General features: G+C 38.7%; 1 protein-coding gene across 10 annotated transcripts in view; it reads right to left on the reverse strand.

Moving 5' to 3' along the window:
• SLC41A2 (solute carrier family 41 member 2) overlaps positions 1-17,912 on the reverse strand; it is a 156,589-nt gene that overhangs the window by 117,863 nt on the left and 20,814 nt on the right. For all 10 annotated transcript variants that reach the window (XR_010122687.1, XR_010122686.1, XM_054444307.2 and 7 more), the window contains exon 2: positions 2,391-3,112. Coding sequence is in view for 8 of the 10 variants with exons in the window: in XM_054444307.2 (XP_054300282.1) it covers positions 2,391-2,945 (555 nt within the window). In the remaining 2 variants the exon portion in view is untranslated. The remainder of the gene's footprint in view (positions 1-2,390; positions 3,113-17,912) is intronic.

Genomic DNA, 17,912 nt, shown 5'->3' on the forward strand with positions numbered 1-17,912 from the left:
GCGAGCCGAGATAGCGCCACTGCAGTCCAGCCTGGGTGAAAGAGTGAGACTCCATCTCAAAAAAAAAAAAAAAAAAAATTATATTATGTTTCTACAATGTTTAACACTAAAGTTTAACATTATAAAGTCCTTAGGGCTAGCACTATAAAAGTTCATAAAATCATAAAAGGAACTTTTTCCAATTATATATGTGCTGTTCTCTCAGTATCAGGAAGTAAGTCATTACTCCAGATACATAATGAGCTATATAAACATTCTGCTAAGCTGTACTCTAACACCTTAGTCCTATAGATGCTACCATTCTATAGTTAAATACTGAGTGTTTCTTCAGAATAATTGGTATCTCAAGAAAAAATCCCAACCAAAACCAGCCTATTTATTGTCGCAGCTGTGATACTACTATAAGAACTTAAAACAATTATATTTCAAGTGGATGTAGGTTTGCTCTCTCTTTGGCATTATTATCTATTTAAAACTTTAATGTACTGCAATACAGTTCCTCTCATATCCTTTCTCCAACTGATGGTGGAAAAATGTTTCTATTTATGTACATTTTCCATTTAGATAAAAATGTTACCTCTTGAATAGCATCTTAGAATCACAAATAACCTGAGGTTCCTTTAGGGAACAAACAATGAAAGATAGGAGCACATTACAGGATAATATATCTAATACTTTCCCAGAGGCAACCTTTCTATGACTGATAAACAAAAACTGACAGAACAAAATGTCACATTTTGGCAACTTATTACTTTAGAAAGATAATTATATAATAGGTATTTGGTAACCACAAGGCATTAAGAACACCTATAAATCAGCTAGACATGGTGGGTCACGCCTGTAATCCCAGCACTTTGGGAGGCAGAGGCAGGCGGATCACTTGAGGTCAGGAGCTCGAGACCAGCCTAACCAACATCTCTACTAAAAATACAAAAATTAGCCAGGCATGGTAGCGTGAGCCTGTGGTCCCAGCTACTCAGGAGGCTGAGGCAGGAGAATCACAAAAAAAAAAAAAGAGAATACCTACAAATCAATAAGTAGCACATAAATTTTAAAAATAAATAGAAGATACAAAAAATAATTCACAGAAAAAGAATGGCCAACAAACATTGACAATATGCTAAACATTAATAATAATGTTAATTAAAACATGATAACATTTTCCTGCCATTTGGCAAATATGAAAAAGATCAAGAAGACCCAATGTTGGCTGGGTACAGTGGTACACACCTGTAATCCTAGCACTTTGGAAAGGCCAAGGTGGGAGGATTACTTGAGCCCAGGAGTTTGAGACCCACCTGGGCAACACAGCAAGACCTTGTCTCTAAAAAAAAATTTTTTTTAATTAGTGAGGTGTAGTGCGCCTGTAGTACCAGCTACTCAAGAGGCTGAGGTGGGAGGGTTACTTGAGCCCAGGAGGTTGAGGGTGTAGTGAACTAGGCCACAGAGCGAGACCCTGTCTCAAAAAAAAATAAAATAAAATAAATACCCAATGTTGATAGGGACATGAAAAAATAAAAGTACTTATATTTTGACAGTAGGAGTATAAATTGGTACAAATTTTTTGGAATGCGACTTGACAGTATCTACAAAATTTTAAACATAGATATTAATTCATACCCTAATATCCAACAATGCTGTTTTTAAATCTATCCTATGAAAACATTAGTATAAGTATATGAATATATATCCTTATACTTATAAGGATAGTTATTACAGCACCAACAAGGAAGAATGAGTAAATAAATTTTGGTATATACACACAATGGAATATCATGCACTCAGTTTAAAATGCAGAAAATCTTTGTGTACCAATTTGGAGAGATGTATTATTAAGCAATGAAAATAAGTTGCAGAAAAATATATGCAACATTTTATTTTTATTTTTGAAAAAACTCTCATATGTATATATGTAAGCACAGAAAAAAGCCTGCAAGTGTATACAACGAACACTTCACAATGGTAATCTCTGGAGAGGAGGAGAGTTTTGATTTGGAGATAAGGAATAGGAGAAACTTCATGTTTTATTTAATACCCTCTAATGTTTGAATTCATTTTAATGAGTATATATTAATTTTTATTTTAAAAGTAAGAAAGTATTTAAATATAACATTTTGGGAAGATTTTCTTTTAACCAAGCTCTTTTGAGGTCTGTAGAGAAGAGTTACTTTACAGTCAGAATAACTATTCTTTCAGAATTTCTAAAGGGGAAAAAAGAAAAACTCCCACCTAGAAATAGATTCTCTCCCAGAGTCAGCATCTGTTCATTTTACCAAGGGATAAATTAAATCTAAAGTGAATGTTTGAGAGTAGTAACCTACATAAAGCATTTTAAACAGAAATGGAATAACAAAAAAAGACAGTAAAGTTAAACAAAGATGAAAACCCACCTGTACTATATCCAGTACCATGCCAGCTGAAACTGTTCCAAAACCAGCTAGCAAAAAGGGCACAAGTATTTGCAAGGCCATGATGCCACTGGATTCCTTCGGTAATTTTGGGGTCACTTCTACAATAGCATCTTCATCACCATCACTAGATATATCTTCATCTTGTAACATGGCAGTGGTTTCTGAAGTCTCCCTTCCATCACAGTAATTATAATTGGCATAGTCATCATACTTTTGGCTGCAGCTTGATGATGCGTGCCCATTATTGGCATGAAAAGACTGCTCTGAGAAACTGTGATACTCCATGTGTTGCTCAGATCTATTACTAAAAGTCTGTACTGCAGTTGATAATCCATCTTGCCAAATGCCGTTTGCTTTTTTGTGCCTGTCTTCTTGGTTTTTCTGGTAAATCACTGGAACCATACTCAAGAGTAAATTTAAAAACTTGTCGGATTGAATTGTGTTTAAACGTAAAGTCCAGTCTACAAAACCTCCTCCACTACTTGGACCACAACTTGTTTTATCGGTAATAGATCTTCCTTTACTATTAGTCATATTGTCATCACAAAAGACCCTGTACTCCTTAGATCTCAAGCTTCGGGAACCACAGCAGATGAATCAGAACCGCACAAACACTGGTTTAAATTAAGTTGTTGACTTCATTGTGTAGAAAATATTTCCACTAATAAAAGATGTTCACAAGTTCCACAGAAGGACTGGATCTGGAAAAATAAAATAATTTTTAAAAATCAGAGAAACAAGATAGTTTCAGTATCAAGATAGATACTTAAATTCTTATAAAGGTATTAAACACACATGTTCTTAAACCAACCCTAAAGTACTGATACTGTACTTTGTGGGCTTAAAACATAACTGTTCTGTGCCATATAACTGCTTTGTGTACAGAAATATAATACAGAGCTATTTTTGTGCTCAATCTTGGTTAAAAGTATTTCTTATCTTTGCATACTTTATGTGATCAATATCCACGTAAGGTCTTCAACTGCCTCTGAAATCCCACAGTGGACAAATGTTTTAAATAAAGTAATGGCTTTTATTACTATTGCAAGGACTCAGAATCAAATTGATATACCCTATGTATATGTCAGTACACAACAAAAGTAAGATATATGGCATTATACTTTAAACATTAAATAATAAACCATATTACTTTATTTACAACTTAATATAATATACATTTTATTATTAAGATATGAAGAGACAAGGATGATGTTTACTATAAAAACACTTGGTAGGTATCCTGAATACTATATAGGGCATTTATTTCACATATAAAATGAGGCTGGAGTCATATTTGTAGTTCTGAGATATAAAAACTCATTACAATTGATTTAGGAATATAAACCTTCTTTCATTTAGGAATAACAAAACTAAAAAGAAATTACAAATATTCACTTAAACCTCCATTTGCAAACCAGCCAGAAGAAAGCTTGTAATGCACTTATTTATGTCCTGCTCTGTCCATTCATAGTTCTCAGTCTGCTCTGGCCCATAATCCCAGGGTAAGACCCCTGACTGGCTGGCCATTCAGTAACTAGAGTCTCTTTGAAGACTTTGAACTAAGAGACACAAACGCATAACTGTGGCACATCAAAGAGTGATGGGCACTGAAGCTGCAAGGTCACCCACCACCTGACCAGGAAGAAAACCTGACAATTGCTGCCATAGCTGGCAAGGCTTTCCAAGCTATCAGGTGTTTCTCAGAAACACCTAGGCCTGTCTTATACTTCCAAGAGCATCTAAGACCAAAAAAATGGCACTGATTTGATAAGGGATGGGTGGCCCCAAAACCTAACTGGACTGCGTTCCTGCCAAGCTAGACTGAGACTTGCTGCTGCTATTTCTGGTTTTAATGAAAACTACTATATTCCTCAGTATTTGTTTCTAATGTCTTAGAATATCCATCTCCTCTCTGGATAGGAAGATCAATAGCAAGGAGTGGCAAAGGGAGAAAGAGAAGGGGCTATGTAGGACATAAGTGGGTGTTAGGGCCTGGTTCATCAATTCCATCACTCACTCACTTTCCTTTCCTCTATCTTGTGATTATAGAGGGGTCTGGGATCTGGGAATTCCTTCTGAGGAACATTTTTAAAATACAGATTCCAGGACACCAGACCCACTGACTCAGAATGTCTGTGTTTGAGGCCCATAAATCTTTTTTATTTTTAACTTTTCCATGTGATGATTATGGTGCAGACTTCCTGTGGACTTGCACTGAGACTCCAACGAGTAGATTAAGCACTAGTTCCCATTTTTGCCACTTATAGGCTGGCCAGTATAGACAGAAAGTTGGTGTTTAAAGAAAATCAGATTAATGAAACCAATGGCCAGAGTGAAGCAGAGATAAAACGATGTAGTCCCAGAAAGAGAGAAAAGGGCAGAGAGCCTTCCAGGTAACGAAAGGCTGAGCTATACATCTGGAACTTAGGAGATTCCCTGCAGCCTCACATGAGTTAGACTGAGTGGGTATCTGTTCCTTCAACTCATTTACCTTTTTAAAAAGTAGTGAGTATTTCACTGCCCCAGTAGATCTTTAATCAAACAAAATGCAAAACAAACCCCAAAGGGATTGAGCTATAAGACAGGTCTATTCCACAGGAGGACCAGTGATAGGAAACTTCCCTCCTGATGCAGAATTATCAGGATGATCAAAATGGAAATGCAGAGGAATGTAGGTAAACAAGAAAGAGAGATGACAGTGTCACCATTCAGCCAGTCTAAAGTTCAGAAAGCTCAAAATCTGTGCTTTGAAAACCTGACCAAATAGCAAAACTAGGTAGAAAAATAGAGAGGAGAGAAAGAAAACAAGGGGGAATTTCCCAAGACCAGTCATCTCAGAATTTCCCAAGATCAGTCATCTCTCAGAATATATGCAGAACATGGCTAAGCACATAGTCAACACTGAACTGGCCAGTGGGATCCAGATGCACAGACACATCCAGGTCATACTTTTGCTCCTAGTATTCTTACTTCGGTATAAGCTATTCAGAAGTTTAGATGGAGAGATGGATACTCAACCAGGGATACCATACACAGAGACCATCCAAATGTGTACAAAATTAAAAACAGAGTGCCTCCTGGAAAAAGGAAGCTCTGTAAGTGGAGCTCTGGGCTGGATTTTAGCCCACGCTCTGTCCCCTCAGCAAGCACCTTCACGCAGTGCAGAATCTGCATAATCTTACACATCAGACTAGGCAGTTGGGTAAAATATGAAACTGTGCTTAAAGGACATAAAACATATATGGTAGACAGATATTTTTTGTTGTTGTTTGCTCAGCATCTTTTCCCAATTCCTTTAGCTAATGGTATCTCCATTACCTATGGTAAATCCATTTCCCTATTCCATGAGATTCTAGTAGGTATATCAATCACAGTACCCTACCCTGCAGACCACAGTAATGACAAATGGCTCAAGGAGGATCTGAGTCCCTTCCTGGAATTTTATATATTTGCTGCTTACTATTTCCTGAGTGCCTACTAGATGCTGGGGCTACAGTAATGAAACGAATAGGCACAGTTACTGAATTTTACCTTGTAGTTGGAAGGAAAAACAATAATCAGGTAAGCACATAAATAAAAGAGATAATCTGTGATAAAGGCTATGGAGGAAACAGTTGATTAAACAAAGAATAAATTACTTACAGGGCTATTTCAGAGGAGAAGGCCTTTAGGGGAAGAAAGTTCTCACTTTCATTTGGAATGACTTAATTCTGAAACTTTCTGTCACTATGTCTTCCTCCTCACAAAGCTCCCTCTAACACCACCATCATCACCACCACTTGGAAGAAAGCCATCTACATGAGAAGAGGATCTACAGAAAGAGGGAATCAGAGCTAGGCGGTAATGAGAGAGTCCTGACAACATAATTAGAATCTCTATACCATTTAGTTAAAACCCACTCCATTCCTGTTCTTCCCAACTATAGGCCAATAAATCTTCTTCATTGCTTAAGCTACTCTGAGTGGTGTTTCTGTCCTAACAGCTGTTTTTGTTTTTTTGTGTGTGTGTTTTTAAATAATATAGTTTGAAAATGCCAGGAATGACCTTGATACAAGTACATGCCACAGACCACATATCACCATCATGCATTGAGGAAAATGTGGGCTTTTTTTATTTTATCCTTCTTTTTATCTGGTTAATGAATAATTATCAGTTATTTCAATGCTTGCTTATTGACAAGGTCTATTATCTCCTTAATGATTCCTTAAACTTTCTTCCTTTAACTAAATAAATCACCTATTATAAACTCTTCTCGCTGAATAATGAATTATAATCAAAATAGCTTTGTGAGCAATCCTAAGCAAAAAGAACAAATCTGGAGGCATCACATTACCTGTCTTCAAACTATACTATAAGGATATAGTAGGCAGGGTGCAGTGGCTCATGCCTGCAATCCCAGCATTTTGGGAGGCCGAGTCAGGAGAACTACTTGAGCCCAGGAGTTGGAACCAGCTTGGGCAACATGGCGAAACCTTGTCTCTACAAAAAATACAAAAATTAGCTGGGCATGATGGCGTGCACCTGTAGTCCCAGCTACTCGGGAGGCTGAGGTGGGAGAAGCACTGGAGTCTGGGAGGTCAGGGGTGCAGTGAGCTGTGATTGCCTCACTGCACTCCAGCCTGGGTGACACAGTGAGACTTTGTCTCAAAAAAAAAAAAAAAAAAAGATATAGTAACCAAAACAGCATGATACTGGTATAAAAGTAGATATATAGACCAAAGGAAGAGAATAAAGAAACCAAAAATAAAGCTAAATACAACCAACTGATATTCAAGAAGCACACAAAAACATAAATTGGGAAAAGGACATTCTATTCAATAAACACCACTGAGAAAATTAGACAGCCACATGCAGAAGAATGAAACTGAATCCCTATCTCTCACCCTATACAAAAATTAATTCCAAATGGATTAAAGACTTAAATCTAATACCTAAAGCCATAAAAATTCTAGAAGAAAACCTAGGAAAAAAACTCTTCTGGACATTGGTGTAGGCAAAGAATTTATGGCCAAGACCCCTAAAAGCAAATGCAATAAAAATAAATAAATAGGGGGGGAGGAGCCAAGATGGCCGAATAGGAACAGCTCTGGTCTACAGCTCCCAGCGTGAGCGACGCAGAAGACGGGTGATTTCTGCATTTCCATCTGAGGTACTGGGTTCATCTCGCTAGGGAGTGCCAGAGAGTGGGCGCAGGTCAGTGGGTGCGCGCACCGTGTGCGAGCCGAAGAAGGGCAAGGCATTGCCTCACTCGGGAAGCGCAAGGGGTCAGGGAGTTCCCTTTCCTGGTCAAAGAAAGGGGTGACAGAGGGCACCTGGAAAATCGGGTCACTCCCACCTGAATACTGCGCTTTTCCGACAGGCTTAAAAAATGGCGCACCAGGAGATTGTATCCCGCACCTGGCTCAGAGGGTCCTATGCCCATGGAGTCTCGCTGATTGCTAGCTCATCAGTCTGAGATCAAACTGCAAGGCGGCAGCGAGGCTGGGGGAGGGGCGCCCGCCATTGCCCAGCCTTGCTTAGGTAAACAAAGCAGCCCCGAAGCTCGAACTGGGTGGAGCCCACCACAGCTCAAAGAGGCCTGCCTGCCTCTGTAGGCTCCACCTCTGGGGGCAGGGCACAGACAAACAAAAAGACAGCAATAACCTCTGCAGACTTAAATGTCCTTGTCTGACAGCTTTGAAGAGAGCAGTGGTTCTCCCAGCACGCAGCCGGAGATCTGAGAACTGGCAGACTGCCTCCTCAAGTGGGTCCCTGACCCCTGACCCCCGAGCAGCCTAACTGGGAGGCACCCCCCAGCGGGGGCAGACTCACACCTCACACGGCCGGGTACTCCAACAGACCTGCAGCTGAGGGTCCTGTCTGTTAGAAGGAAAACTAACAAACAGAAAGGACACCCGCACCAAAAACCCATCTGTACATCACCCTAATCAAAGACCAAAACTAGATAAAACCACAAAGATGGGGAAAAAACAGAGCAGAAAAACTGGAAACTCTAAAAAGCAGAGCACCTCTCCTCCTCCTAAGGAACGCAGTTCCTCACCAGCAACGGAACAAAGCTGGACGGAGAATGACTTTGACGAGCTGAGAGAAGAAGGCTTCAGACAATCAAATTACTCCGAGCTACGGGAGGATATTCAAACCAAAGGCAAAGAAGTTGAAAACTTTGAAAAAAATTTAGAAGAATGTATAACTAGAATAACCAATACAGAGAAGTGCTTAAAGGAGCTGATGGAGCTGAAAACCAAGGCTCAAGAACTACGTGAAGAATGCAAGAAGCCTCAGAAGCCGATGCGATCAAATGGAAGAAAGGGTATCAGCCCTGGAAGATGAAATGAATGAAATGAAGCAAGAAGGGAAGTTTAGAGAAAAAAGAATAAAAAGAAATGAGCAAAGCCTCCAAGAAATATGGGACTATGTGAAAAGACCAAATCTACGTCTGATTGGTGTACCTGAAAGTGACGGGGAGAATGGAACCAAGTTGGAAAACACTCTGCAGGATATTATCCAGGAGAACTTCACCAATCTAGCAAGGCAGGCCAACATTCAGATTCAGGAAATACAGACAACGCCACAAAGATACTCCTTGAGAAGAGCAACTCCAAGACACATAATTGTCAGATTCACCAAAGTTGAAATGAAGGAAAAAACGTTAAGGGCAGCCAGAGAGAAAGGTCGGGTTACCCTCAAAGGGAAGCCCATCAGACTAACAGCAGATCTCTCGGCAGAAACTCTACAAGCCAGAAGAGAGTGGGGGCCAATATTCAACACTCTTAAAGAAAAGAATTTTCAACCCAGAATTGCATATCCAGCCACACTAAGCTTCATAAGTGAAGGAGAAATAAAATACTTTACAGACAAGCAAATGCTGAGAGATTTTGTCACCACCAGGCCTGCCCTAAAAGAGCTCCTGAAGGAAGCACTAAACATGGAAAGGCACAACTGGTACCAGCCACTGCAAAATCATGCCAAAATGTAAGGACCATTGAGACTAGGAAGAGACTGCATCAACTAACGAGCAAAATAACCAGCTAACATCATAATGACAGGATCAAATTCACACATAACAGTATTAACTTTAAATGTAAATGGACTAAATGCCCCAATTAAAAGACACAGACTGGCAAATTGGATAAAGAGTCAAGACCCATCAGTGTGCTGTATTCAGGAAACCCATCTCACGTGCAGACACAAATAGGCTCAAAATAAAAGGATGGAGGAAGATCTACCAAGCAAATGGAAAACAAAAAAAGGCAGGGGTTGCAATCTTAGTATCTGATAAAATAGACTTTAAACCAACAAAGATCAAAAGAGACAAAGCAGGCCATTACATAATGGTAAAGGGATCAATTCAACAAGAAGAGCTAACTATCCTAAATATATATGCACCCAATACAGGAGCACCCATATTCATAAAGCAAGTCCTGAGTGACCTACAAAGAGACTTAGACTCCCACACATTAATAATGGGAGACTTCAACACCCCACTGTCAACATTAGACAGATCAACGAGACAGAAAGTCAACAAGGATACCCAGAAATTGAACTCAGCTCTGCACCAAGAGGACCTAATAGACATCTACAGAACTCTACACCCCAAATCAACAGAATATACATGTTTTTCAGCACTACACCACACCTATTCCAAAATTGACCACATAGTTGGAAGTAAAGCTCTCCTCAGCAAATGTAAAAGAACAGAAATTATAACAAACTATCTCTCGGATCACAGTGCAATCAAGCTAGAACTCAGGATTAAGAAACTCACTCAAAACTGCTCAACTACATGGAAACTGAACAACCTGCTCCTGAATGACTACTGGGTATATAACGAAATGAAGGCAGAAATAAAGATGTTCTTTGAAACCAACGAGAACCAAGACACAACATACCAGAATCTCTGGGATGCATTCAAAGCAGTGTGTAGAGGAAAATTTATAGCACTAAATGCCCACAAGAGAAAGCAGGAAAGATCCAAAATTGACACCCTAACATCACAATTAAAAGAACTAGAAAAGCAAGAGCAAACACATTCAAAAGCTAGCAGAAGGCAAGAAATAACTAAAATCAGAGCAGAACTGAAGGAAATAGAGACAAAAAAAACTCTTCAAAAAATTAATGAAGCCAGGAGCTGGTTTTTTGAAAGGATCAACAAAATTGATAGACCGCTAGCAAGACTAATAAAGAAAAAAAGAGAGAAGAATCAAATAGATGCAATAAAAAATGATAAAGGGGATATCACCACTGATCCCACAGAAATACAAACTACCATCAGAGAATATTACAAATACCTCAATGCAAATAAACTAGAAAATCTAGAAGAAATGGATAAATTCCTCGACACATACACTTTCCCAAGACTAAACCAGGAAGAAGTTGAATCTCTGAATAGACCAGTAACAGGAGCTGAAATTGTGGCAATAATCAATAGCTTACCAACCAAAAAAGAGTCCAGGACCAGATGGATTCACAGCCGAATTCTACCAGAGGTACAAGGAGGAACTGGTACCATTCCTTCTGAAACTATTCCAATCAATAGAAAAAGAGGGAATCCTCCCTAACTCATTTTATGAGGCCAGCATCATCCTGATACCAAGGCTGGGCAGAGACACAACCAAAAAAGAGAATTTTAGACCAATATCCTTGATGAACATTGATGCAAAAATCCTCAATAAAATACTGGCAAACCAAATCCAGCAGCACATCAAAAAGCTTATCCACCATGATCAAGTGGGCTTCATCCCTGGGATGCAAGGCTGGTTCAATATATGCAAATCAATAAATGTAATCCAGCATATAAACAGAACCAAAGACAAAAACCACATGATTATCTCAATAGATGCAGAAAAGGTCTTTGACAAAATTCAACAACCTTCATGCTAAAAACTCGTAATAAATTAGGTATTGATGGGACGTATCTCAAAATCATAAGAGCTATCTGTGACAAACCCACAGCCAATATCATACTGAATGGGCAAAAACTGGAAGCATTCCCTTTGAAAACTGGCACAAGACAGGGATGCCCTCTCTCATCACTCCTATTCAACATAGTGTTGGAAGTTCTGGCCAGGGCAATTAGGCAGGAGAAGGAAATAACGGGTATTCAATTACGAAAAGAGGAAGTCAAATTGTCCCTGTTTGCAGATGACATGATGGTATATCTAGAAAACCCCATTGTCTCAGCCCAAAGTCTCCTTAAGCTGATAAGCAACTTCAGCAAAGTCTCAGGATACAAAATCAATGTACAAAAATCACAAGCATTCTTATACACCAATAACAGACAAACAGAGAGCCAAATCATGAGTGAACTCCCATTCACAATTGCTTCAAAGAGAATAAAATACCTAGGAATCCAACTTACAAGGGATGTGAAGGACCTCTTCAAGGAGAACTACAAACCACTGCTCAAGGAAATAAAAGAGGATACAAACAAATGGAAGAACATTCCATGCTCATGGGTAGGAAGAATCAATATCATGAAAATTGCCATACTGCCCAAGGTAATTTACAGATTCAATGCCATCCCCATCAAGCTACCAATGATTTTCTTCACAGAATTGGAAAAAACTACTTTAAAGTTCATATGGAACCAAAAAAGAGCCCGCATCGCCAAGTCAATCCTAAGCCAAAAGAACAAAGCTGGAGGCATCACACTACCTGACTTCAAACTATACTACAAGGCTACAGTAACCAAAACAGCATGGTACTGGTACCAAAACAGAGATATAGATCAATGGAACAGAACAGAGCCCTCAGAAATAATGCCGCATATCTACAACTATCTGATCTTTGACAAACCTGAGAAAAACAAGCAATGGGGAAAGGATTCCCTATTTAATAAACGGTGCTGGGAAAACTGGCCAGCCATATGTAGAAAGCTGAAACTGGATCCCTTCCTTACACCTTATACAAAAATCAATTCAAGATGGATTAAAGACTTAAACGTTAGACCTAAAACCATAAAAACCCTAGAAGAAAACCTAGGCATTACCATTCAGGACATAGGCATGGGCAAGGACTTCATGTCTAAAACACCAAAAGCAATGGCAACAAAAGCCAAAATTGACAAATGGGATCTAATTAATCTAAAGAGCTTCTGCACAGCAAAAGAAACTACCATCAGAGTGAACAGGCAACCTACAAAATGGGAGAAAGTTTTCGCAACCTACTCATCTGACAAAGGGCTAATATCCAGAATCTACAATGAACTCCAACAAATTTACAAGAAAAAAACAAACAACCCCATCAAAAAGTGGGCAAAGGACATGAAGAGACACTTCTCAAAAGAAGACATTTATGCAGCCAAAAAACACATGAAAAAATGCTCACCATCAGTGGCCATCAGAGAAATGCAAATCAAAACCACAATGAGATACCATCTCACACCAGTTAGAATGGCAATCATTAAAAAATCAGGAAACAACAGGTGCTGGAGAGGATGTGGAGAAATAGGAACACTTTTACACTGTTGGTGGGACTATAAACTAGTTCAACCATTGTAGAAGTCAGTGTGGCGATTCCTCAGGGATCTAGAACTAGAAATACCATTTGACCCAGCGATCCCATTACTGGGTATATACCCAAAGGACTATAAATCATGCTGCTATAAAGACACAGGCACACGTATGTTTATTGCGGCATTATTCACAATAGCAAAGACTTGGAACCAACCCAAATGTCCAACAATGATAGACTGGATTAAGAAAATGTGGCACATATACACCATGGAATACTATGCAGCCATAAAAAAGGATGAGTTCATGTCCTTTGTAGGGACATGGATGAAATTGGAAATCATCATTCTCAGTAAACTATCGCAAGAACAAAAAACCAAACACCGCATATTCTCACTCATAGGTGGGAGTTGAACAATGAGAACACATGGACACAGGAAGGGGAACATCACACTCTAGGGACTGTTGTGGGGTGGGGGGAGGGGGGAGGGATAGCACTGGGAGATATACCTAAAGTATAATAATAATAAATAAAAATAAATTAAAAATAAATAAAGAAAGAAATGAGACATAACTGAATGAAAAAGCTTCTGCAGAGCCAAAAAAAAAATCATCAGAGTAAACATAACCTACAGAATGGGAGAAAACATTTGCAAATTATGCAGCCAACAAAGGACTAATATCCAGTTTCTACAAGGAAGTCGAATCAGCAAGAAAAAAGCAAATGATCCCATCAGAAAGTAGGCAAATGACATGAAAAGACACTTCTGAAAAGAAGACATACTAATGGCCAACAAACATATTAAAAAGTGCTCAAAATACTAATCATCAGGGAAATGCAAATTAAAACCACAATGAAATACCACCTAACCCCAGCCAAAACTGCCATTATTAAAATGTCAATAAACAATAGATGTTATCATGGATGTGGTGAAAAGAGAATGTTTATATACTGCTGGTGGGAATGTAAATTTGTACAGCCTCTATGGAAAATAGTATGGAGATTTCTTAAAGAACTAAAAGTGGATCTACCATTCGATTCAGCAATCCCACTACTGAGTTCTACCCAAAGGAAAAGAAGTAATCACATCAAAAAGACACCTGCACTCGTATGTTTATCTGTTTATTACAGCACAACTCACAATTGCAAAGATATGGAACCAACCTAAGTGCCCATCAATGAATGAGAGGATAAAGAAAATAAATACACCCACACACACACACACACACACACACACACACACATATACCATGAAATACGGCTCAGCCATAAAAAAGAACAAAATAATGTATTTTGCAGCAACTTGGATGGAGCTAGAGGCCATTATTCTAAGTGACATAACTCAGGAATGGAAAAGCAACTACTGCATGTTCTTAGTTTTAAGTGGGAGTTAAGCTATGGGTATGCAAAGGCATACAGAGTGGTATAATGGACACTGGAGACTCAGAAAGGGGGAGGGTGGGAGGAGGGTAAAGGACAAAAATCACCTATTAGGTACAATGCACACTACTTGGGTGATGGGTGCGCTATCCCAGACTTCACCACTATGCAATTCATCCATGTAGCCCGAAACTACTTGTACTCATAAAGACACTAAAAAAAAATTGTTTAAGTTTTATGGTCGATTTAAAATGGGCATTGTGCATATATACCACAAAATTTAAATCATTTGTTCTGTATTTGTTATCCATCAATCCATCAATGAATGGAAAAAAAAGTAAATTAAAAAAATAAGAAATAAAATTGGGCAGTTTCCACTGGCTTTACTGTGCTTAAAGAGTGCCATTGGGATATTTCTCTCTAGCTACTTTAATAAATTATACTAATCTAATAGTAGCATAGCTGGGAAGAACTAGTGTCTTTAAAACTCCTAGTATTCTTGCTTCAGTATAAGCTATTCAGAAGCTTAGATGGCTTAGGTTTAAATTCTGGACTCTCTTTGTAAACTATAAAGCAACAAATGCTTAGAAGAAAAGATCCACTACTTTTTTCCTTAATGGCCAATATTTGTACAAGACAGAGGTTTAGAGAAAAAAAAAGGAGCATCTACAACAGGTACAGAAAGTAGAGTGGTTAAAATCATGGCTTGGGATTCTGTCTGCACTCCCATGTTCATTTCAGTATTGTCCACAATATCCAAGATACGGAAGCAATCTAGGTGTTCATCAACAGATGAATCGATAAATACAATGTGGTTTATAAACTACAATGGAATACTATTCAGCTTTAAAAGGTAAGAAAATTCTGTAATTCTTGACAACATGGATGGAACCGGAGGACATTATGCTAATTGAAATAAGCTAGGCACAGAAAGAAAAATATTGTACTTATGTGGAATCTGAAAAAGTTGATCTCTTAGAAACAGAGAGTAGACAGGTGGTTAAAATGGGCGGTGGGGAGGAAGAGGAATGGGGAAAGGAAAGTTGTTGCTCAAAAGGTATAAAGTTTCAGTTAGACTGGGAAAGAAAGTTTTTGTTTTTTGTTTGTTTGTTTGTTTTGAGATAGAGTTTCGTTCTTGTTGCCCAAGCTGCAGTGCAATGGTACGATCTTGGCCCACTGCAACCTCCGCCTCCCAGGTTCAAGCAATTCTTCTACCTCAGCTTCCCGAGTAGCTGGGATTAGAGGGGCACGCCATCACGCCCGGCTAATTTTTTGTATTTTTAGTAGAAATGGGATTTCACCATGTTAGCCAGGCTGGTCTCAAACTCCTGAACTCAGGTGATCTGCTCCCCCTCAGCCTCCCAAAGTGCTGGGATTTTAGGCATGAGCCACCACGCCCGGCCTGGAAGAGTAAGTTTTGGTGATCTATTGCACTGTATGTTGACCACAATTAATAATGTATTCTATGTTTCAAAATGCCAAAAAAAAAAAAAATAGATTTTCAATATTCTCACCACAAAAAAAAAGTCAGTGAGGTGATGTATGTTAGTTATCTTGATTGAATATTTTCTATAATGTATACATAGATCAAAATATCACATTACATATCATAGTTATTATTTATTAAAAATAAATAAAATTTAAGAATTATTGAAATTGTTCATGTACTGTCAATAAAAATATCAAGCATGACTCAAAAATCTTAGATTCAATTGGATGTAACAAATGTTGTTATTTACTGGTTTTGTTCCAAAGACTCTTTAGGTGCAACGGGCAAACAACACAAAGGCCACTCTGACTACAGTCATGTACTGCCTAACAACATTGTGGTCAAGGATGGACCACATATATGATGGTGGTCCCATAAGATTATAATGGAGCTCAAAAATTCCTATTGCCAGCCCAGGTGCAGAGAGCTCACGCCTGTAATTCCAGCACTTTAGGAGGCCATGCTAGGCGGATCACTTGAGGCCAGGAGTTTGAGACCAGCCTGGCCAACACAGCGAAACCCTGTCTCTAGTAAAAATACAAAAATTAGCTGGGCATGAAGGCACACGCCTGTAATCCCAGCTATTCGGGAGGCTGAACCACGAGAATTGGTTGAACCCAGGAGGCAGAGGTTGCAGTGAGCCAAGATTACACCACTGTACTCCAGCCTGGGCAACAGAGCAAGACTCTGTCTTAAAAAAAAAAAAAAAATTCCTGTTGCCTAGTGACATCGTAGCTGTAAAAATGTCATAGCACGAGGCATTAGCCACATGTTTGTGGTGATGCTGGTATAAATAAACCTACTGTGCTGCCAGTCATATAAAAGTATAACACATACAGTTACATATATGTAGTACATAATATTTGCCAATGATAATAAATAACGATTTTGTTACTGGTTTATGAATTTACTATACTATACTTTTTATATTATTTTAGCATGTATACTTGCTCCTTTGTGTGCTACTGGCCCAGAAAACCTTGCAGTGGGGCAAGATGAGAAGGTGGAAGACAGTGATAGTGATGATCTTGACCCTATGGAGGCCTAAGCTAATGTGTGTGTGTATTAGTCCATTTTCATGATACTGATAAAGACATACCCAAGACTGGGCAATCTACAAAAGATAGAGGTTTAGTTGGACTCATGTGGCTGGGGAGGCCTCACAATCATGGCAGAAGGCAAGGAGGAGGAAGTCACATCTTACGTGGATGGTGGCAGGCAAAGAGAGAGCTTGTGCAGGGCAACTCCCATTTTTTAAAACCATCAGATCTCGTGAGACCCATTCACTATCATGAGAACAGCACAGGAAAGACCTGACCCCATAATTCAATCACCTCCCACTGGGTTCCTCCCACAACACATGGGAATTATGGGAGCGACAAGATGAGATTTGGGTGGAGACACAGAGCCAAACTATATCAGTGTGTGTCTTAGATTTTAATAAAAAGGTTTTTAAAAGTAAAAGAAAAAACAAAAATTGAAAAAAGTATACAGAATAAGGAAACAAAAGGAAAATATTTTGTGCAGCTGTACAATGTGTGTGTGTTTTAAGCTAAGTATTATTACAAAAGTCAATATTTTTAATATTTAAAGTTTATAAAGTAAAAATGTTACAGGCTGGGTGCAGTGGCTCATGCCTGTAATCCCAACACCTTGGGAGGCCAAGGCAGGAGTTTTCCTTGAGTCCAGGAGCTCAAGATTACAGTGAGCTATGATTGTGCACTGCACCCCAGTGGATGACAGAGCAAGACCCTGCCTCTAAACAATTTTTTAAATTAAAATTGAAATGATGAAAAATTAAAAGTTGCAGTAAGCTATAGTTTAACAAAGAAAAATATTTTTGTACATTTTGTGTAGCCTAAGTGTGTTTATAAAGTCTACAGTAATGCACAGTAATGTCCTAGCCCTTCACATTCACTCACCACTCACTTACTGACTTACCCAGAGCAACTTCCAGTACTGAAAACTCCATTCATGGTAAATGCCCTATACAGTTGTATCATTTTTTATTTTTTATACTGTGTTTTTACTATACATTTTCTATTTTTAGATACACAAATACTTACCATTGTGCAACAACTGCCTATAATATTCAGTAGAGTAACGTGCTATACAAACCTGTATAACACGTTACTGTACTATAGCCTAGGAGCAATAGGCCATACCACACAGCCTTGGTG

Source organism: Pongo pygmaeus, chromosome 10, assembly GCF_028885625.2.
Source record: "Pongo pygmaeus isolate AG05252 chromosome 10, NHGRI_mPonPyg2-v2.0_pri, whole genome shotgun sequence".
In the NCBI taxonomy this organism is placed as follows: domain Eukaryota; kingdom Metazoa; phylum Chordata; class Mammalia; order Primates; family Hominidae; genus Pongo; species Pongo pygmaeus.